General features: G+C 39.5%; 2 protein-coding genes across 2 annotated transcripts; one reads left to right on the forward strand and one right to left on the reverse strand.

Annotated features, from left to right (window-relative positions):
* Positions 1-7,841: 7,841 nt before the first annotated feature.
* Positions 7,842-14,080, reverse strand: si:ch211-107o10.3 (uncharacterized protein LOC407663 homolog). Its single transcript, XM_039795565.1, has 7 exons — positions 13,807-14,080; positions 13,091-13,231; positions 12,723-12,914; positions 10,555-10,716; positions 10,279-10,395; positions 9,067-9,271; positions 7,842-8,797 (listed from the first exon to the last, which is right to left on the reverse strand). Exons 1-7 carry the CDS (start codon positions 13,880-13,882, stop codon positions 8,701-8,703), a joined length of 990 nt encoding a protein of 329 aa, XP_039651499.1. The 5' UTR covers positions 13,883-14,080; the 3' UTR covers positions 7,842-8,700.
* Positions 14,081-16,152: 2,072 nt separating this feature from the next.
* Positions 16,153-19,616, forward strand: tmed3 (transmembrane p24 trafficking protein 3). Its single transcript, XM_039795646.1, has 3 exons — positions 16,153-16,554; positions 17,006-17,251; positions 18,533-19,616. The coding sequence occupies exons 1-3, from the start codon at positions 16,411-16,413 to the stop codon at positions 18,764-18,766; spliced, it is 624 nt and encodes a 207-aa protein (XP_039651580.1). The 5' UTR covers positions 16,153-16,410; the 3' UTR covers positions 18,767-19,616.
* The last annotated feature ends 2,027 nt before the right edge of the window (positions 19,617-21,643 follow it).

A 21,643-nucleotide genomic window follows, 5' to 3' on the forward strand; every position in this document is an offset into this window, starting at 1 on the left:
CCATTATTTGGCCGAATCCAAAGCTGAATCCTGGATTCGGTGCATGCCTAACAAAAACAGTGTTGAATACTTGGAGGTCACTTAACCTCTTTCACTCATTTTACCACAGAACGACATGTAGCTCATAAGGGTTTATTGAAAAACTAACTGGTCTGCTCAGTGACCTCAGCTCATTTGTGGGTGACTGATGTGCATGTATTGATTGTCTAATAAGAGAGTGTGTGCGTGCATATGTGTGTGTGCGTGTTGTTTTTGTGTATTTTGTCAAGCTTAATGGTTGCATTTTACGTTAAAGTGTTGGATTTGTAGAAGGAAACTTGGCTTATGAACTGTGCCACATACAGTAGTAGCTGCAAGCATCCTGTCATAATATGACGGTGATGTAGAAACTCAAAAGCTCATTGGAGAGTGCCATTATGTCAGGGAGGCTAACATTAGCATAGCACTAGCAAAAGTATCACCCCTGAAGCATCTACCTACATTGTTCACAGGCAATGGAATATAAAGGATGAGATTGAAGGCCAGTGACAATCAAAATTCTAATCTTTACAATGAACAATAACTGAATAAACTGGATGAAAATCTGGATGAGGGAAGTGAAATTCTTTCCCTCCGTTCAACAACTGATGTTGATGTATCAGCTGGTGAATGTGTGTGTGTGTGTGTGTGTGTGTGTAGTACAACTCTTTTCTCTTCCGCTGCAATCACCAAAGCTTTTTTTAGTGTCTCATTACATCATATCTCATGGTATGTCACTTTATCATATTGTGCCATATTGTATTCTAACCCTTTGTCATAGAAGGGCTGTTTGTTAAAACATGGCAAAACTGCACACATTTTGACATGTCAAAGCAGGAAAAGAACAGGTGTGACTTGTGCATGTTGGTTTACTGTCACTGGTTGGCATGAAACCATTAATAATTGTATTAGCTACACCTGTACATTTGCTGCTATGACAAGTCAAAATGTCTGCCTTTAAAAACAGGTCAGCAAAACAAAGTTTGCAGGAAGTAAGGTCATGATAATGTGAAACGCAGAGGCAGAGATGTTGGTTGTCATCTAAGTTTTTTCTTTCAATAAAACTAATTTTATAAGTTCTCATTTTAGCTGCCATAAGAATGGCAATTTTCCAAAAATATGATTCTACTGTTTCACAGCTCGATTTAAACATCAATAGCCTTTTTTCCCCTCAGACATTTTGACTCATCATGTTAGGGAAAAGCACAGGAGTTACTGGTAACGTAAGCCATCACATCTGAGCTCAATTAACACTCCATTCTCCTGGTCCAAACACTAAACATCAACAATTATGCAGCAATTAGAATCTCAGGAGGAATAAATAGTTAGTTTTTTCTGGCCTGGGGGTAGAAGGTGTACGACTGGAGTCCTTACAATTGGGAACATCTTTCTGCAATGCTGGAGGAAGCATGTGGGGACATTCCACTGGAGTCTATCCAGGGGAGGATTTGACACCCCCCGCCACGCCTGCCTGGCTAGGGCTAACATCGCGTGTGATGTGTGGATGACATTTTATGGCCTCATAGAGCCAGAACCTTGAAGCTAAGGAAACCAATGTGATGTGAATGAATATTATAGATACAAGTAATAATAATAATAATAATTGTTTTAGTATTGTTTACAGTACTGGAGTATTTTGCTTTTGATTGGCGCATTCTCTGATTTACTACATGTTTTCACCCAACATCAGTTTGGTGTACTGAAGTCATGACAGTTGAGTTTTTTAAACTGAACATATTAATGTGTAACAGGTCAAATATGGTGTGTGTTTCTGGAGGACTTGCCACTTGAAACAATGTTTCATTTAGACAAAGTGTGTTTGACTTGTTATGTGAGGTGTGTACATATTAGCTAGTGATTTTTTTCTTTGTCATTTTTAAAAAGGGGTCCATAAAGTTTGGAAATTCATCTTACCCGTAAAACAGTTATTATATCATTATTACTATTTTGATTGGTAATGACCTGCTATGGCCATTCAGAATATAACAGATTAAACATTATTTTTGGCTTTGTATTTGAATGCATGCTTGCAAATCTATGTCCATGTGTGAGCACGTGGAAGCAGAGTGGTGGGAGCCGCAGAGCAGAGGGGGCAGGAATGTGTCCTCTCTAATCCCAGTGAGGGACAGAAGATGTTTTAGCAGATCTCCTCTGGTCCACATGAGCGGCCTCGGCATCTGATGTTCACGCAAACTCCGGAACTAGATAAAGAGAGGCCGAGGCCTGTTTGGTTAGCACCAGACTTTCACACTGACGAGAGGAACTCAACTAAATAATCGACAACAATGCCAGCAGAGACGGCTACAGCCCTTCCTCTCCGGATGGTATGCTAAGACATCACAAAATATAAAGTGCAGAATGTCAAACCATGCGGAAGAGGGCTGCGCATTAAAGCTGCGTCAGCGGCACTTATTGGAGGAAACTATAGGTAAAGAGTAAAGGTTTCTAACATGGTAGTAAGGCCATACTTAAACAATGTATCAAAATCTAATTTGTCCATTTTTGAAACTCCGTTTGAAACTAAATTGATCTTTTTCTTTGACTAATCTTGAAATATGAGATGATTACGCTCCACACACTAATGTTCCAGGACAAAGCAGTTGTCTTTTTTAATTACACTATCCCTTCATGGCATTTTAAAGCAAACACAACTTTCTAAAGCCTAATATGTGTCATTTTGAATAGCATTGTATCAAGTGCACCTATACAAATTATAATTTAAACAACTGTACTATAGTGTACACATCATTGTATATTATTCATTATTTCAAAATAGATGAAAGATTTACAATAGCCAACATTTAAAATCTATCTTTAGTTCCCATAATGCACCGGTGTCTGTATAAAGGAGAACATGTCTTTTGACTGCTATGCTTTTAAATGTGTCTGTTTAAATAAAGTGGTCAGAATATTTGAATTTGCATCTTTGAACAGGAGCGTGAGAGTCGTGACTCCTGACTTGAGGAGCTGATGGGAACCGTGCGGCGAAGAGTCCGGAGCAGTGCAGCGTGTGCTAAGCCAGGAGGACAGCTGACTCAGCAACTCCCCTGTTGTCTGTGTGCTCACTCGACAAAGTCTTTATCCCCGGTGACAGAATACAGCCTCAGGTCCCGAACACCCCCTCACAACCATCTGAAAATCCTCCTCCCAGCCCGGGTCCTGAAATTCTTATAGACACCCCTGATCCTGATCTGATCCCTATCTGCCCTCTCTTTCTCTCCACACAAACACAAGCTGAATCAGGGAGGAGGCCGGGGTTTCAAACTACCATATCGTGCCATATCATCAGGTCTTATTTTTGTACTGTACTATAGGTCTGTGTAGTAATGTGTGTGAAAATATTTTCTGGCCTTATCAAAACGAAATTTGTAGAAAAGTGGTAAAGTGGTATTCTTCTTGTTGCCACAAACTGAGCTCTCAAATTTGATAAAGGTGGCACAACACATTTTTCATGTCTTTTTTAAAAGTTGTATAGGTTATGCATGGACAAGTACGTATATGTTCCTTTTGCTTACCAAACAGTCATTCACAGACAAAGAAATGTACATGTTCTCCTACATAGTGACATTACTTATGATTTGGTTCAATTAGACCCCAGAGGGCTAACTCCACGTTAGACCTGTAATTAACAAACTGTTATAAAACTCTATCAACACACAGAATAACACTAAACAACAGAAACAGAGCATAAAACAGACCTAATGTGATTGAGATTTTGGAAAATTAAGAAAAATGAATGGTGTATCATGGTGTTAAAACAATGTTTAGTATGTCTTTTGAGCTGTGAAAGAGGCCCCAGGGTCTCAAAGCCTCAATCAGAAGATATGGGTTAAAAGAAAAATATAGTGTGGTCAAAATAAAAGAATTTAGATGGAGTCCAACACAACAGCACCCTGAACTAGGACCTTAAAAATTAGAGCAGAGTTTCATTAGCACATCTCTCATACAGTCTTAACTGAAAATGAAAGATGTTAAGCTTTACATATAACAATTATTGCAAAACCATTGAAGTGGATTGCATTATATTACCGTACAGGTGTTTGTGTTAGTGCGTTTACCCTTGAAATGAAGTTGATTACCTCCTTTTAGTTTATCTCGTGTTGAATTAAAGCACATTTCATGCTGTGATAGCTTCCAATTTCCTAAGTACCATTTCAGTAACGGAAATTTGAATGCTGCACCTCTGCTGTTATCTCTTTTCCTTTTCAAATTTAGTCAACTTTACCTTATTACCACAAAACCATGCTGTGGTTCATAGTGTCACATGAACGTAATAAAGAAAATGATGAAAGCCAACATAAGACATGTCAGTATATTTATATATTTAAAAATAAGGTCAGTGATACAGAAGATATTATTTTCCTAAGTCTGCACACAGCCTATGTAAGTATTTCACATTTTGGATGCGTTCTTACTAAACTCCTGCATCACTTCGATTGAACGACAATTATCAGAAGTAAATATTGTGATATCGTTCTTATCGTTATTATTGGTTGTAGTAGCAGCTGCAGTATCATTTTTAATAGTTTGATGCTACCATCCATATATTAAAGCATGTTGTTATATACAAGTTATTGTTATTGTCAGAGTGAGGACAGGTTCCAGGCCTGTTTCTGAGTTGAAGAATGTTTTTGAAATAAAACAATCAGGATCTGACGCGAGCTGCAGATAAACTATAGGTAAGTGACTGGCGACACAGAGGAGCTAAGTCACTGAGGCTGCTCTGATTCAGCTCAACACATGCACAGACTCGTCCAAAGGTAATCACGGCATAGCAAGCTCTGCTTTAGTCCCATCAATGCTGCAAACCTGCATTCCCACACCAGCCCGAGGCACACACCGTTTACTTCTGTACTCTGAGAGAGAGAAATTCTGAGAGGGAGAGAAAGAGGGATCCAATGCAAGGTGAAAGAGGTGAGAGATGAAGACAGAGAAAGGGCTCAAATAGAGAAAGAGAGAGAAGGCTGCATACCAGAGGGGGCAGACAATATACCCCTCCACTTCAGACACATTCTGGTTAAGGCTTTAAGATCTACAGAGGGAGAAAACAGACGCAGATGATCTGATGTTCTCTGCTGGGGGGGAAAGGCACATGCCACTGCCTGCACCTGTACGCTAACTGACTCCACATAGGTGTATAATGAAATAAAATACATCCATGGTAGTCTGTGGTCCCTGGAATAGTCTGCAATATGAAAAAAACATAGTGCTGCCTTTATTTATTATATTGTGCTCACATACAGGTTGCTTATATTGACTCCCATGTGTTTTCCTTTGAGGCACAAAGGGAGCCTTTACTGTCCTATACATTGACTACATCATTGGCGACATACATGTTGTTCATGAGCAAGGTAAAAGTAATACCAATGTTTTAAATAGGACATCATAACTTTAAAGGAAGTGGTATACTTTAAAAAAGAATTGAAGATACACACAGCATGGGTAGAAAATTGCTTATTTGTGCAATTGAAACGGGAGCTATTTCCTTCTCCCTTTGCATGGGCCCCATGAAGACGAAAGGGGAGAGCTAGTGGTCAACAGAGGTCTTTCTAGGAGCAGCTGAATACCAGAGGAGCTGACAGGTATGTACATATTGGAATGTGCTTCTCAGCCACACCTGTGGGGAAAACACGGCCAAGCCTGGTCTCTCTCATCCCACTGGCTGACTCCCCGTGATTGACAACTGGAAGAACTATTTGGCTCGAGTCCACAAGAGCCAGGGGGCAGGTATGGTGAGTTCTGAATGTCAACCAATAGCAGCAGAGAAATCCCTCCGAGCCAGGCGGGGCTGCAGTGAAATAAAACTCATCAATGGGGTGTGTCTCAAAAGTTTGTCAGCAGTCAAACAGTGCTGCAGGAACCCACTCCGACTGGTTCAAGCTTAACTAGGTCCTCGCTGCGTGAGGACCGGAGCGCTTTTCAGCTGGCAGAGATGGTAGAAAAAGACAGAGGGCGACTTTTTTTCCACGACAGGTTTACCTCTTCTACAGCTGAATGATGTAAGTCAAACAACTGATCTCATCTGCTCCGACCGCGAGAACTCCTCTCTTTGGACCAGGACTTCGAAGGGATGGCAGTTTCAGGCTGTCCATGGATGGGCACTTGTTAAACCTCTCTGGACTCTCACTTTTGTCCCTAAACAATAGGTCCTCCATCACAGTGTGATACAGATTTAACAGGTGCTGTTGTTCTGTGGTCGCTCACATCTCCTTATCACTTTTCCAGCCCAGCTATAGATTCTGTATCCGTTGGACGGAGAACTGATAAGGGCATGTGCATGACATTACCTACAGATACTGCAGAGACAACATCTGAGTCAGAGAGCCTTGGGGTAATTCAGTCATTCAAATTCATAATATGCAATCATGTTGAAGGCTTGTATGATTTTTTGTGCTTCAGTTGTTTGCTTTTGCTAGTAATTCATTTTCAGAGGGCTGACTAGAACTGTAATTTACTGCTTTTTGAAGATGTAAGAGTTGTTAAGAAAATAAGAGCTTTGTGTCATTTTAAAAACTGAACTTTGTAAGTGGTGAATAGGAACTTAAGTAAGGGGTTTATGCAAGTTCATATGTATTAACACTAACATTTAGGTTATATTGTAACCTATCTTATGATTTGTATACAATTAAATGATCTTAAGTCTTGTTTAGATGATTTAGTGCTAGTACTTTACATTCAAGGACTAAAAGATAGGAAAGTTTTGTCTTTACACTTCTGTCGTTTAAAATGAGAAACAGCTGAATTTGAACTGAGACATAGATTCCCCTTTCATGCAGCTCTGAGCGCACCTGGTTTTAGTCATATTTTCCAGAAAAATAACAGAAAGCAACAATATTTGTCAAGTGCGGCTTCAGGCAAGATAATGTATTTCTCTTTTTAAAAAAGGCTGATGCGTAGGCAAGACCGGTGTTTGACAAAATCAGTACGATTCAGTTATTGTGCAGACACACAGTGTACACTTCAGGGGGGGGAGTATGTAGCACGTAGTTCAATTTAGTGTTCTAAAAAATCCCCTGATATTAAAACAAGCAAGCTCAAAGTGAACTCGGACACCCTGACATGATACAGCATGACTGACATAATCCATTAAAACTTAACTGAACACTGAGAATGATGCAACTGACAAACTGGAATTCAAACATTAGGTGAGTAATTTGTGATGCATGCCAACATACTGACATGGTTTTCACACCTAAAAACAAGCAGCCCAGGCATTTCTATTTTCAATTACAGCTCATTGAGTGGATAGTTGAAAACGTAAGAATCCATCTCATACTTAACATTCTGTACAACAATAAGCGTGTTGATACAAAAAGATGGATCAACATCAAACTGAGATATAACGACGATTGAAAGCTGGAAAACAGGAGTATCAACCTCATGACTTTATTTTAAAAAGTGGTACGTACAGTATGAGCATGATCGCCTGAGCTATTTCAACTAATTCTCTTTTTTCGATAATCCATATTTTCACCTAGCTTAATTTAAAAGAGCTCTGGGGAAACTCCTTTAAATAACCAAGGTTACTTTAAGGAGCTCAGACTGGCAACCCCATATCTTAAACATAAACTGCTCTCAAACACAATAAGGGGCCGCATTCACCCTTTGGAACACATCACCATCCTTAAATGTGCTGATAACCTGCTCACAAAAGCCTGGATTCTCTATTCGTTTCTGTAAGTCACGATGTGACTAAAAAATAATATGTTTCAATTGTTGTGGACACTATTTCCTCATTCACAGCCATTTGTCTTCCATGAATAAAAAGTATATCTAAGAGTTTAAGTTATTGCACACGTTATTTAATAACCGCCAGAAAAAAAAACATTTTTAATCAGAAATTTATTGCCAAAAACATTTCATTGGTGATTCCCTTTTGTATACTTTGTTCATTTTTGGTAAGTTTGGTTAACAAAAGGCACACAGTCCAATTCTCACCTTAAAGAATGAAAGCAACACATTGTGATACAACAAAGAGCATACACACACACACACACACACACACACACACACACACACACACAACACACACACACACACACACACACACACACACACACACACACACACACACACACACACACACACACACACACACACACACCTGTTGGAGGATCCTCTCTCCTCTGAAGTGCAATAATCTTTTCACAGAATTGATTATACAGACTGTACAATCATTTTACTGTATGTTGGCAATTGTTGTTAGATGCCATGAATAAAGCAGAAGTTTGAGGCCTTAAAAGTCTCTTCGAATTTGCAGCACAAATCATATGATGACAAAATGCCAGATAATTTGGCCCATAAGCATTTTAGAATTCGCAATTGCTCATTGGAATGCAAACAATCACATGGTCAATTAAAAAGCAAGTATTGCCTCATTTTGATAGGGATATAGCAGCACACCATAGCTATACAATTAAGCAGAAATCATAATGCAGCATCTGGATAACATAAAGATGAAGCAATATACCTAAGATTAATATTCAATCAACTAACTGGGGTCTAAGATTAAATAGTGCAAAATGTTATACTCATCATCTAGGTCTAAAAGATCTGAACAGGTAAAATCATCATATAATGCAATGCCTATACCCATTAGATGATAAACCTAATTTGCCCTTATTGATTCACATGAGAAAACAGGGCAGCTGACTCCAGCAGTTAGAGTAGGTGATTTAGTGTTTAAGCTAGACCAACCATGGAAGCACTGAAGTCCCACAGCTTCTTGGCCGTAGCATCATCAAGGGCTTGCGGTGCCGGCGTTTTGGAGGCACAGTCACTGTATGAGGAAGTAAAATAGCGGGAGAAGATCACTCAGAGTTCGATACAATCTTTTTATAATCTCATCTGCTGTAGCACAATTGCTAATGGATCAGCAGAAGCTTGTGAAATAAACTATTTACTATGCCATAAATCATCTGTTTCATTGTCATGCTCTGCCATTGTATGATGGAAAAACCCTGCAAAGTGGACTGAATTCCAGACAACTGTAAATATTAACTCAGTTAAGGAAGTTTATCTTCACAGTTTTATTGCAGGTGTACTTGCCTGTAGTAGAGGCCACTGACGTTTGCCTGGCTCTCATCCACAGCGCAGTAGATGCTGGTCTGAGCTCCTTCCCAGGGACTTTTGATCAGCATGAAAAATGGCGTGGCTATGATCCTCTGCCACAGAGCTAAAGTAGGGAACAAGTGGCGGCCTAATTCCGTGCGAATGACCCCAGGGTGAAGACTGTACACTGTCACACCAGTGTCTAATGAGAGGGATCCATCAAATCAAATGTTAGTTACAATGCATGAAACATCATAACACTATTAAAGTGCTCATATTGTGCTCATTTTCAGGTTCATAATTGTATTTAGAGGTTGTACCAGAATAGGTTTATGTGGTTTAATTTTTAGAAAAACACCATATATTTGTTGTACTGCACATTGCTGCAGCTCCTCTTTTCACCCTGTGTGTTGAGCTCTCTGTTTTAGCTACAGAGTGAGGCATCACACTTCTGTTCCATCTTTGTTGGGAGTCGCACATACGCAGTAAGTACTGCTAGCTAGTCAGGTGCAGAGTATGAGGGCGTGCCACGCTAGCAGCTAGGTGAGCATTATGTGTGTTACAAAGTGACGCACGTTCGTCACGGAAGTAAAGGCTGGACTTCAATAGAGCTGTTTGGAGCAGTTTGTGAACAGAGTTTGTTGTGCTCTCTGTTTTAGCTATCACACTTCTGTACCATCTTTGTTGGGAGTTGCACACACGCAGTACCTAGGTAAGGACTACTACCCAGTCAGAAGCAGAGTATGAGGGCATGCCACGCTATCAGCTAGGCGAGCATTATAACACCTTACAAAGTGACGCACGTTCGTCATATAAGTAAAGGCTGGACTACATTAGAGCTGTTTGGAGCAGTTTGTGAACAGAGTTTTCTGTTGGAGATGGTAAGTCCCTTTGGGGTGGACTTTGGGCTTTTTCACTTTGTAAACCTATAACATGCACAAAAAGATATATAACACAATAAAGGAAAGGGGAAAAGCCAAAAAGCATAATATGAGCACTTTAGCATATGTAAGAAACAGACCCGATACAAGGTAACTAGGGCAAAAACAAAAGAATACTAAAAAGAGATTTGTACTATGTAAGACTTCATGTTAATTTAAGCAAATAAAAACCAGGACAACGTGAGGTAATTATTCCCCATCAACTTTAACCTTACAGTGTATCTGAACAACGTTGTATTAATGGAACGCAGCGTGCACTGAACACTACCTTGCAGTCTTGAAGCCAGTTCTCTGCAGAAGAGCACATTGGCCAGCTTGCTTTGGCGATAGCTCACCTCACGTTGATAGTTTTTATCAAGGTTGATGTCATCAAAGTGTATACGGCCTGCAAGAAATAATCCAGTGAAGAAAATCACATGAGTTTTATCGGTCATTAACATCCAAAGTTTAGTATCGGTTTAAGTGAAGTAAAATGTCAGCGATAAAAGTTTAACTATGAAGTAGGTAGCTTTGATGGACTAAAATGACAAAACATTGTCTTTACCTTTCTCGTGTGCCAGGCTGGAGACGATGACAATGCGACTTGGAGTTGACTTCTTCAGCAGGTCAAGAAGACAGTTGGTGAGGAGAAAATGTCCCAGGTGGTTGACACCAAACTGCATTTCAAAGCCATCCTCAGTCTTCCACTTAGGACACATCATGATACCTTAAAATCAAAAAATACACTTATAAGAGATTCGGAAGGTATGATTATCCATGATCATAACCTTGCATTCAAAGATTTTTATACCAATTTATATTGAGCTGAATGCACAGTACAAGATCATAGCTTGGACAATTTCTAGAAGGACTACCCACTTCCTGTAATGAGTACAACTCAGAAAGATGAGTTGGAGGGGCGCCTGGGTAGCTCCCCTGCTACATGGGCCCCTGGTGTGCCCCATGTACAGAGGCTCAGTCCTCGCCGCAGCGGCTGCAGGTTCAATTCCAACCTGAGGCCCTTTGCTGCATGTCATTCCCCCTCTCTCTTCCCTTTCATGTCTAAGCTGTCCTATCAAATAAAGGCATAACATGCAAAAAAACTAATCTTTAAGGAAAGATTAGTTGGAGTTCCCCATCTATTTAATAAAGCGGGACGCCTCTGTGTGTGATTGTATGTATGTCTGTGCATCTGTCTTTGAAATATCTCATGAACCGTTCATCCAACCTACTTCACACTTGGTTTCCTGGGTACCCAATAAACTTGGGATTTGGATTTTGGAGCAATGTGGACAGCATTGGATATTGAATATTGAAAATATTGAATATTAAAAATAAAAATAAAAATAAATGGCCGAACAATAAAATGCTGGTGCAGCACGTACCAGACTCTTGACATGCCCTGGACAGCAGCAGGGGTGGGCTGTGATTCACTTTTTGCAGCTTCTAACATAACATGATTGCTGGATATACCAAGCAAACTTTTCTTCACGTTCCTGGAGCACGAGCGCATAGCTGAAAGGAACATCTCAACTGTAGTGTTGAATAAGGTTGGAAAAAAGGCGTTACATTACGCTGGCTTTTCCGTGTACATGCACCACTTTTTAAACAGAGGCAGAACATAACCTAGTTATCTATCTTGGCTGTCGCTCAGTGGTAGAGTGTTCGCCTGCCAATCGGAAGGTTGGTGGTTCAATCCCTGGCTCTGCAGTCCCATGTTGAAGTGTCCTTGGGCAAGACACTGAACCCTGAGTTGCCCCAGAGTGTAAACGTGTGTGAATGAGCAGGTGGCACCTTGTACAGCAGCCTCGGCCACAGTGTATCAATGTGTGTGAATGGTTCCTGTACTATGTAAAAGCGCTTTAAGTAGTCGTTAAGACTAGAGAAGCGCTATATAAATACAGTCCATTTCATTGTGATATTTTGTGATTAAATTCTGAATCTGCCACTTTCTCTGTTAGGTAAATGTAGTAGTACAATGTCGTCCTCTGATGTAGACGTAGCCTACACTGTAAGTCAGTCGTAGGCTATACAGTGGAGTTGCATATTAAGTGGTTTGGGGTCCTTCTGTAGGTAATTTTGGGGTACAATTTGGTTTTGGAGAATTCTACAAGCAGCAATACCACAGGCCAAGCAATCGGCCCGTTCCAAACAGGCTCATTTTGAACGGGCACTGCACTAGTTATATCAAAACAAAACATTGTAATTTCCCCTTGCGGGATTAATAAAGTATACATTATTATTATTATTATTATTATTATTATTATTATAAGAGAAAGAGTCTACAATAAAAGCCCTCTCATTGGGTAAGTTTCCCAACTGATTTTATAAATGCTTTCTGTGTGTATTGTCTCCATTGTTGGTTAAGTTGTTCAAAATCAAAAAATAACTTAACATAAAACTTACTAAAAAATAACCTCTTGGTCCACCATCAATTGACCCCAAACTGAGGTCACTTTTTGGCCTATAAATGTTGAGAGAGGATAATTCTAATAAATACAGCAAGTGCAGTTTCAGCCACAAAGTTCAGCTGCCTATATGAGACAGATTTTTGATTTTGATTGTTTAGCTGTGATGTGATATTTGAAAGCGCTCCTCTACAGACAAGTTCTCAATGTGCCTATATGTCATAACATCTGTTTTCTCCTATATATGTATGATGTTTGTGATTATTTCCTTAATGTTCCTGTAGTGAAAAATGTTTACTGCTGCTGACTAACCACTGCCAAATACCTGCATTATTGATGAGGATGTCCAAACGTTCTTCATTCTCCAGGACATCTTTGGCCAGGTCCCTAACAGACTGCAGTGAGGCGAGATCCAGTTTCTTTACCACCACGTTACCGTTTCCACTTTGTTGCCGGATATCATCAGCTGCAATGCGGGCTCTGGTCATATCTCTGCAGGCTAGGATCACTCTGGCTCCTTGACAAAAATAAGAAACAGCGTCAATCTATATAATATTTAAACTGAACTAGTACTGAATTAGTAGTCAAGGTAGCAGTCAATTGAGGTCAATCCAAAGCCAAATAATAAATAACAAAGGGATGCACAAAAACAACAAAAATGAACAGAAAACTAATAGAAAGTGAGGCCCTCACCTCGCTGGGCCATATCCAGGGCCGTCTCCTTCCCAATGCCAGTGTTGGCTCCTGTGATCAGGACTGTTTTCCCATCCAGCCTGACCTTGCTCCGACACACTCCACCAGCCATCCATCTGCGCAAGGCCAGTACGCCTGCCCCTGAGAAAAAAACATCGCCATTGATTGACTGATATCAAATGCAGTGCAATATGTCTCGTTGTGGTTATATTTTTTATTTGCCCGTTTTCTCTATTTATTTCTTGATACTGTTGTGTTATTTCTTGGTCCTTGTTAATGTGACATGAAAAGCTGTTGGTAAACAATTTATTTTACAGGAGAATAAAATACTGAATTGAACCCTTTTTTGGGGATTTCAAATATGGCTTGAGATCCAAACAGATATGCGTATTTACACATTTACTACACTAAAATGATCTTTATACTTGTGGAATAATTCACTATGCTGATTTGAGTAGCCTAGAGGTTCCATTGACAATCTTTTATTCACAAACTGAGGGTTAGGGTTTGAGGAGCAGCAGCCACGATGAATACCTCTGTCATGATGGATCAAATGTGATATAGGCTACTTCTCTGACATGCGGAATTCTGCCTGAATTATGGGTTACAGAGTATTATAGTAAGGGTTCACTTCCTTTGCACTGACATTTAAGAAAACGCAGAAAGGTACAAAACATATAGCACACAATATCCCTATGATACAATAATTAATTTACCTGCAACAAAAGCAACAGTGAGACCGGTCGCATGACTCTCTACAAAGTTCTTGATTGACTCTGCGTAGTTTTGCATATTTTAGCCTGTTAACCAACTCAAATCACTTCAGTGGTAAGATTATTACAAAATGTAAGTAAAAACTCTGCCGGTTTCAAATAATACTGCGCAGTTCATTGGACGAAAGGTCAAACGCTGTCAAAGCCGAGGTGTTCCCATAGACAGTAAGAAGGGTGTTCGGTTCCTCCTCTCTCTAAAGACGATACCCTGTGCGGAAGTGGGGGCGTGATGTGCACCGACTGGGATTTTCAGAATAAGACTCTTGTTTAATGCGTACCCTCTGTTGTCATGGCAGCTCTTGTATGACATAACTTGCTGCCGTTGGTTGTCTTCTGTTTATAATGGAAATTTAATTATCTGTTGTGATAATGACGGGTTTGATTATCTTTTACAGGGCCAAGGAGAGCAGAGCCGCCTATCTGTGTATCTTATCTTAACCTTTCTCATACACGCCCTACGAAACACACCCATGTGTACATGGGTACATCCCGCAACGCCCTGCTGTGATGTTCCTATGCACAGAGTAGTCAGGATCCGGTATAGGAGACTGCACTACTCAGTGTGACACAATGTGCCCTGCTATGACATGAACTTCGACGATGACCTTCGAAGTCACTGTTCCATTATCTTAATGTGACTATTATTGGCACTGTTCATCACACCCCCAACCGGCCCGTCAGACACCGCCTACCAAGAGTCTGGGTCTGCCGAGGTTTCTTCCTAAAAGGGAGTTTTTCCTTGCCACTGTCGCAATAGCCACTGCTAATGCTTGCTCTTGAGGGAATTACTGTAATTGTTGGGGTTTTGGAATAGAGTGTGGTCTAGACCTACTCTATCTGTAAAGTGTCTCGAGATAACTCTTGTTATGATTTAATACTATAAATAAAATTGAATTGAATTGAATTGAATTGAATGTGTACATGCAGCTCGCTGACTCATAGGCCTACTGTGTTAATTAGTTTATGAGCTGCCATACCCTCAATGCCACACCAGCAGTGTTTTTACTTCTACAGTGAACTGGATTAAGGACAATTTTTTTCATTTTAATAAAGAATCATTTTGAATTATTGTTCTTAATTTGGTAGTAATTGTAGTGAAAAGTAACTGAGTAGGCTACATATAAGACTTTACCTTAATCAATTTTGATGTACTTTACTTAGCCTACTAATTCAATTTTGTGCTACTTTATACATATAGGCCTACTCCACTACTGATGCCAATATTGTACTTTTTACTTCATTATTATTATTTTGCTATTCATAATACTTTTCAAGACTACATGCAAAACATGTGCAAACAAACCGACATGTTTAGCATTCAAAATAACCTCCACCTATCTGGACCAGGTGCAACATTAAATGCTGCTTACATGCACTAAAAACAGGAGCAATACTAAAACAATAAAAAAACATTGTGTTGCTTACTTTAATGGATTTGGAATGCAGGACTTTTGTGATATTTTCTGAATACTTATTCCACCCATAGACTGTATAACAGTCTATGCTTCCACCACAGCAAAACACAAAAACACAAAACGGGGTTTATTCCTGAAACGTGTGTTATTAAGCAAAAAAAAAAAAAAAGAATACGTGGACTTGTGCTGCATTCATGCCACCTCGGAATAACAGGCACCGCCCCCTGATTACGTTGTTTTTCCGACTGGCAGCGTTCACATGGTCGGGATGCGTGTTCTTCTTCTTCTGTTATATTGGCGTTTGGCATAACAACTTTTTGCATGACTGTCACCAACGGTTGACCGTAGCCGAGAGCATCAGGTGTGTGCAAACATGGAGGCCACAATAACAAAAGATTTGCTGCTGTTTTCTTAAGCGGGCATCCAAACAGCACATGGACAGGTGTTTGTTTGTGTTATCTGCAGTACAAAGAACGGGAAAAAACACGGATAATGTGTTGTTTTTTTATACATAGGCCTATTTATGAATAATTTGAAACATATTATGTCTGTGTATGTTTCTTGGCAGAGGCATTTGTCCACAATAAACAGTTTATTGTCATAAAAATATGTTCAGTGAACCAAAGTCACCTCCATCAAACGTCAGTTGTCAACAACGCGTCACCAACTGGGGAACTCGGTTATCAAAATCCAGCCCGAGTTTCCCACCTCTGATTCCCACAGGACGTTACGTGAATGGTGACGTTTTCACTCGGAAAAACGTTTTTCCGATGTCCATGAACGCACGGTAAATTACTTTAAAATATTGGGCATTTATTTTGAAACCTAAACGTCATGAGTGTTGGTGCCACACCGTTAATGCTCTCATTGGCTTAGATCGCAGCAGTGTAAATGGATCGCAGTAATTTGTCGCCTCGTGGCTTGAAGTGGTTTAAAATAGGTTGTTTCACATTTAGATATTATAGTGTGTCTAGTTTGACCTTAATTGACGTTTGATAACAGTTGGCTAATTTTCTAGCAAAAAATAAACAAACCTGCACCGGAAGTACTTCGTGCTTGTGCCACGTCAAAGCTACAAAACTATTACCGTTCATGCTACACTCTGCAGCTTTTAGCAGTTTCTCCTCTCATCATGTTGTTCTTGGGACTGGGCTGTCTGCTGCTACATGTGTTTGTGGTGTTTGGAACTGAGCTCACGTTTGAGCTCCCTGACAACGATAAGCAATGTTTCTACGAGGAACTAGAGAAAGACGTGAAGTTTGAAATAGACTTCCAAGTAAGTTACTCTGAAAGCTTCGTCACTCCCACAAGTGTGTGTTTACCAGATGCTGCCAAAGTTATTCTTGGCTAGTCATTTATTTGAGTGGTGCCTGTCTATAGTTCTTGGAAAGAGAAGAAAATGCATAATTTTAGTTCTTTCCATGATTTCAAAATGCATCTGTTTTTAGTGATGTGCTTATTTGGTTACTCAAATTGATATCCTCATAATACCCCTACCTGTAATTTAATACCAGTCTTTACGTTACATTTAGTTAAAATTGTTATGGTAAAGGTTTGTTGTCTTACCCAAAGTAACCCACCTAACTGGTTTGCTGCACAACCAGTGTGAGCCAGTTCCACATTGCACAATGCATATGTTCCAACTAAACAACTATATGTTACTATTTTGGCATACACATATTCTGTCATCCACACATGTCTTTAATGTGTGTTTCCCCTTCTTTTAGGTCATTGCAGGAGGAAACTATGATGTAGACTGCTTTGTCACTGATCCTCTAAACAATGTCTTGTATAATGAGAAGAAGAAGCAGTATGACAGCTTCTCTCACACCACAGCTATGGCAGGAGTCTACAAGGTCTGCTTTAGCAATGGGTTCTCCACTTTTACACATAAAACGGTGTACCTGGACTTCCGCCACGGAGATGAGGAACCTCTCATTCAGACCATGACTGGAAGTACAGCACTGACTCAAGTAAGTCTGACAAACTTGGTTTTCAACTACTTTTGAGGAACAAGGTTCTCAAAATCTGTCTGCTGGAGTCTCCTAACCCTTTAAAAGGCCACATTATGGCTGTCACTTAGCTGCTCCAGACACTTTAAAGGCTTCACACAATCACTTACATTTTGCCTTTTTGAAGGAGAATTCCGGCCAATTTTTACATTAATCTTGATCGCTATAAATATGCGTGTACTTTCAATTGAAAAAAACCGACCCGAATTGGTGAATATTTTCGGTACATGATAAGACATGTACTAGCTCTGGCTTCACCTAGTGGACATTATATAAACTGTTCCCCATCTGAACTAAACAAACAATAGTAACAGTAAAGGTTTTTCTGCACTTGCTATCACCACAAAAGCTGATTAGTTGGCCTAACTTACTAAACACAACACTTTTGGCGAACAATGTTTTTGCTACAGTGTCTCTTTACTCTGAAACTTATCTTGCCCTAACTTAAAGGAGAATTCCGGCCAATTTTTACGTTAATCTTGATCGCTATAAATATGCGTGTACTTTTCGATTGAAAAAAACACGACCCATGCAATGCAACAGTGCAGCAACACGGAGTAGCTGCACTTACGTGTACAAGCTTCCACTGAGCTAAAACGGAAGTTGTTGGGGCAGATTTTAGAGTTCCTTTGTGCTTCTTAACAGACACAAAATGCTTTTAAAATGTCTGTGCAACATGAACAGGGCCCTTACGTGACAACAAGATGCGTTTTCAACTCAGACATTGTTTTAATTCACCTACCCGGGCTCGATCCTACTGGTAGCTAGCTGTTATATTAACCATGGCTGAATCTTATTTGCAAGGCTTTAAATATACTCTCCTTATCCCACAATACCTGAAACATCCAGTTGGGTTAACACCCCCTTTTTGGCAGGGTCAGCCTTTTTCAATTTTACACAAACAAGAGTTAGAAATGTCAAACATTGCAGTTTCCATGTTTGACATCATTACAGCTTATCAGAACTAAGAAGAAAAATCTCAGATTCCCCATATCAGCCTACATTTGTAGTCTCCTAGTTAAAGATAGTGTTTACAATCCCATGCTTTATACAGAATATTTAATGTAGATGTTCCATTTTGGCCACTTCAAGTCCTGAGACTTGCTGGAAAAATGTGGGAAGTTAAAGTGAATCTGTTCAGGAGCAGTTTAGATATTATAATTCAATGTTTGCAAATGTACGTTTTGCCCCAGGTCATTCCTGTGCTCTTGATTCATTTGTTTTTGATCTTTCTGCTGTCAGTTGGAGTCATCTTGCGTCTCCATTCATGAGATCCTGAAGGTGGTGGCTGATTCGCAGACATGGTACAGGCTAAGAGAGGCGCACGACCGCACAAAAGCCGAGCATCTCCTCGAGCGGGTGACCTTCTGGTCCATCGGAGAAACCGTCCTGCTGTTTGTTATCGGCATCGGTCAGGTCATGTTGCTCAGGAGCTTCTTCAGTGAGAAGAAAGGCTCTGTGGCAGCCGCCACATAAAACTCTTAGTCTTTATGTGCCCTCGGAAAGAGAGGCCAATGTGAGCACATAAGTGCTTCATGAGATTAGCATACTTTTTTTTTTTTGTTTTTTAGTGTTTTCAGCAAAACCTTTTTTCCTAAAAGGATAGTTTGGGAAATCTTTTTATTTTTTTCCTGCGTACCAAGTGTCAAGACAATCTTGTGAATGCCCTTTTCATGTCTGTTGTTTTTTTGTTAACAAGCTGTACTGAACACTTACACTTATGTTGAATATGAGATTGACACCTTTCAACCTTGCACAGATTATTTATTATATTTTTATTGTGCAACATAAAGCAGGTTAGTACTATCTATCTGTTAATGACCTGGATTGCTTTACAGTAGGACCATCATGGATTTACATCTGGGTACCCAGTAATTACATAAGACGTTGTGGCACACTAGTTGTTTCTGAATGTCAGTTGTACTTGTTTTATAATATGTATTATGTTTGTGATTACCTTAATTTATGTGCAAAAAATGCTGTTATGAGGTGTAAGAGCTCTGTCTCCCTCATGGCTTTGTGTGTCTCATACAAAGTGCCTTAAGACATCTTTATTTAAAGGTTTAAAGGTTTTGGCCTACTGTTTTTAATTTGTTACGTACCATCTTTTTTTTTTTTTACTGACTGATTGGATTCTCGGTTTTCATTTTTATTTTTTACATTTAGGTGTGATTGCAAGTCCATGTTATCTCATAAAGAGATATATTTAATGGACCCAATTATTATCGCGTTTCCCAAAGTTATGCTTACAGTCCTATTTGTTTATCTGTCTCCCTATTATCTTTAAAACCTCTCAACCGATTTCAATAAAATTGCCAAACAGCCAGATTTGCATTGTGACTCTTTTTGTATGTTCTGCCAATTCAGATCTAGGTTCACATAAAAATGTATTTTTAATTTTTAAAGTTTTCCTAAAAAAACATGTTTCATTATTAAAAATAAGAAACTCAAAAAATGGTGCAGCCTTGTTGGATATCAGCTCTGTTAGTGTTCTAAGATAGACCACATATTACAGATGATGAAAGCTATTTCTGGCCAACTCAGGCCCTCATGGCATGTTTTACTATTTCACATTAAGAATACAAATGATATAGATTGGGTTAAAATGACATTGCCTGTGATTGTGTGCATAACCAATCGGTGTCTGTCTCAATAAACCAACAGTGTTTTAACCACCAATAAAATCCATTTTTATTTCTATGATTTTAACCCTAATGGATTTACATCAGGTTTCTCAATAGGATAAAGGATATTTGTATTATAAGGGTATTTGTACACTGTGCTACTGCTACTTCTACCCAAGTAAAAGATCTGAGTACTTCTTCCACCATTAACAGAGTGGAAATAAGAGACTGCCACCTGGACAGACTGCTGTGGGAAAAGGAAAGAGAAAGAAGGTAAGTAAACTAAACTTATACACACATATATATATCTATATATAGATATATATTAATGATTTGCCGTTTGTTTGCCCTAATGTCAAAACACTAATGTATGCGACACACCGTGCATGCCAAGACAAAACATCTGGCTGTTACCAAACTCACCACAGCCATGGATGAGATCACCGATTGGCTAAATCGTTCCTGCTTTCAACTTAATGTAAATAAAACTGTAGTAATGTTTTTTCACAAAAAGACAATGTAACGTGTCAAATATAACCATCTTAGGTCAAAACATTAGAATTGTGCCACAATTTAAGTATCTGGGCATTCTTATTGATTCTAATCTTTCTTATAAAGCACATATTAAGATAGTGTATGTATTAGAAAAATAAATGTATTAGAAATGCACTAACGTTTAATACTGCCAAATTATTTATGGATACCATGATTATGTCACATATTAACATATTGTCTGACAAGCTGGGGACAAACTAACAGCTCATCACTAAAGCCACTAGCTACTCTTTACAAGAAAACACTCAACGTTTTGGACCAGAAGCCTAACCGTTCACGTCACTGTATTATCCTAAATAACCGTAAACTGCTGAGCTGGGAAAATCTAATCAAATACAGAAACATCTGTCTGGTCTACAAAATTCTGCACAACACCACTCCTCCTCCTCCTCCTCCTCCTCCTCCTCCTCCTCCTCCACCAGAAGCACCATACGAGGTGCCCTTCTAATTCAGGAAAAGCACATTTGGTCAATTATCATTTTCTGTTACGGCAATACAAAACTGGAATTCACTGTCCACTGCTATCAAAGATACACATAAATATTCCACCTTTACAACACACGTTAAAACATGGTTGTCCGATAACTGCACACATTAATCTGTCAGATGTGATGTTTTTAAAGATAATTTTTGGGTTATTTTAGGCCTTTATTTTTATAGGACAGATGAAGACATGAAAGGGGAGTGAGAGGGGGAATGACATGCAGCAAAGGGCTGCAGGTCGGAGTGGAAACCGCAGCAACTGCGTCAAGGAGTTAACCTCTAATATATGGGCACGTGCTCTACCAGGTGAGCTACCCAGGCACCCAAGATGTGATGTGTGTTTGATGTGACATAGTCATTGTTGCTGCCGTTCCATCTCTGCTGCTTGCCTCCATGTTTTTCCAATGTGGCCTCTGTGACTATTCTCCTTTCTCATGACTCCATTGTATTGTCTTTACTGCATGGACTGCTTTAATGCCTTTGCCGTCATCTGTGCTTACTTGTTTGTGCTTGTTTGTTTGTGTGCCACTTCTTTATATCTCTTAATCCTTTTTGCTTAGGCCTGCTGTCATTATAGATGTAATGTAATTTATTTTAATTTGTTAACCATTGTATTTTAGGATGCTATTGTCAGCTGGCCGGGGACTACAGCTGGAAATTAGCCGTAGAGGCTAAAGCAGCTCCTTTTACT

The sequence above is a fragment of the Perca fluviatilis genome, chromosome 3 (assembly GCF_010015445.1).
Source record: "Perca fluviatilis chromosome 3, GENO_Pfluv_1.0, whole genome shotgun sequence".
Lineage (NCBI taxonomy): Eukaryota > Metazoa > Chordata > Actinopteri > Perciformes > Percidae > Perca > Perca fluviatilis.

Coding starts and splice junctions, on each gene's coding strand:
- si:ch211-107o10.3 (XM_039795565.1), bottom strand. CDS start 13,882: ATGCAAAACTACGCAGAGTCAATCAAGAACTTTGTAGAGAGTCATGCG. Junction 13,232..13,806: donor CACTGTTGCTTTTGTTGCAG/GTAAATTAATTA, acceptor TTTTTTTCTCAG/GGGCAGGCGTACTGGCCTTG. Junction 10,396..10,554: donor CAGCCTGGCACACGAGAAAG/GTAAAGACAATG, acceptor TATTTCTTGCAG/GCCGTATACACTTTGATGAC.
- tmed3 (XM_039795646.1), top strand. CDS start 16,411: ATGTTGTTCTTGGGACTGGGCTGTCTGCTGCTACATGTGTTTGTGGTG. Junction 16,555..17,005: donor AGTTTGAAATAGACTTCCAA/GTAAGTTACTCT, acceptor CCCTTCTTTTAG/GTCATTGCAGGAGGAAACTA. Junction 17,252..18,532: donor GAAGTACAGCACTGACTCAA/GTAAGTCTGACA, acceptor TTCTGCTGTCAG/TTGGAGTCATCTTGCGTCTC.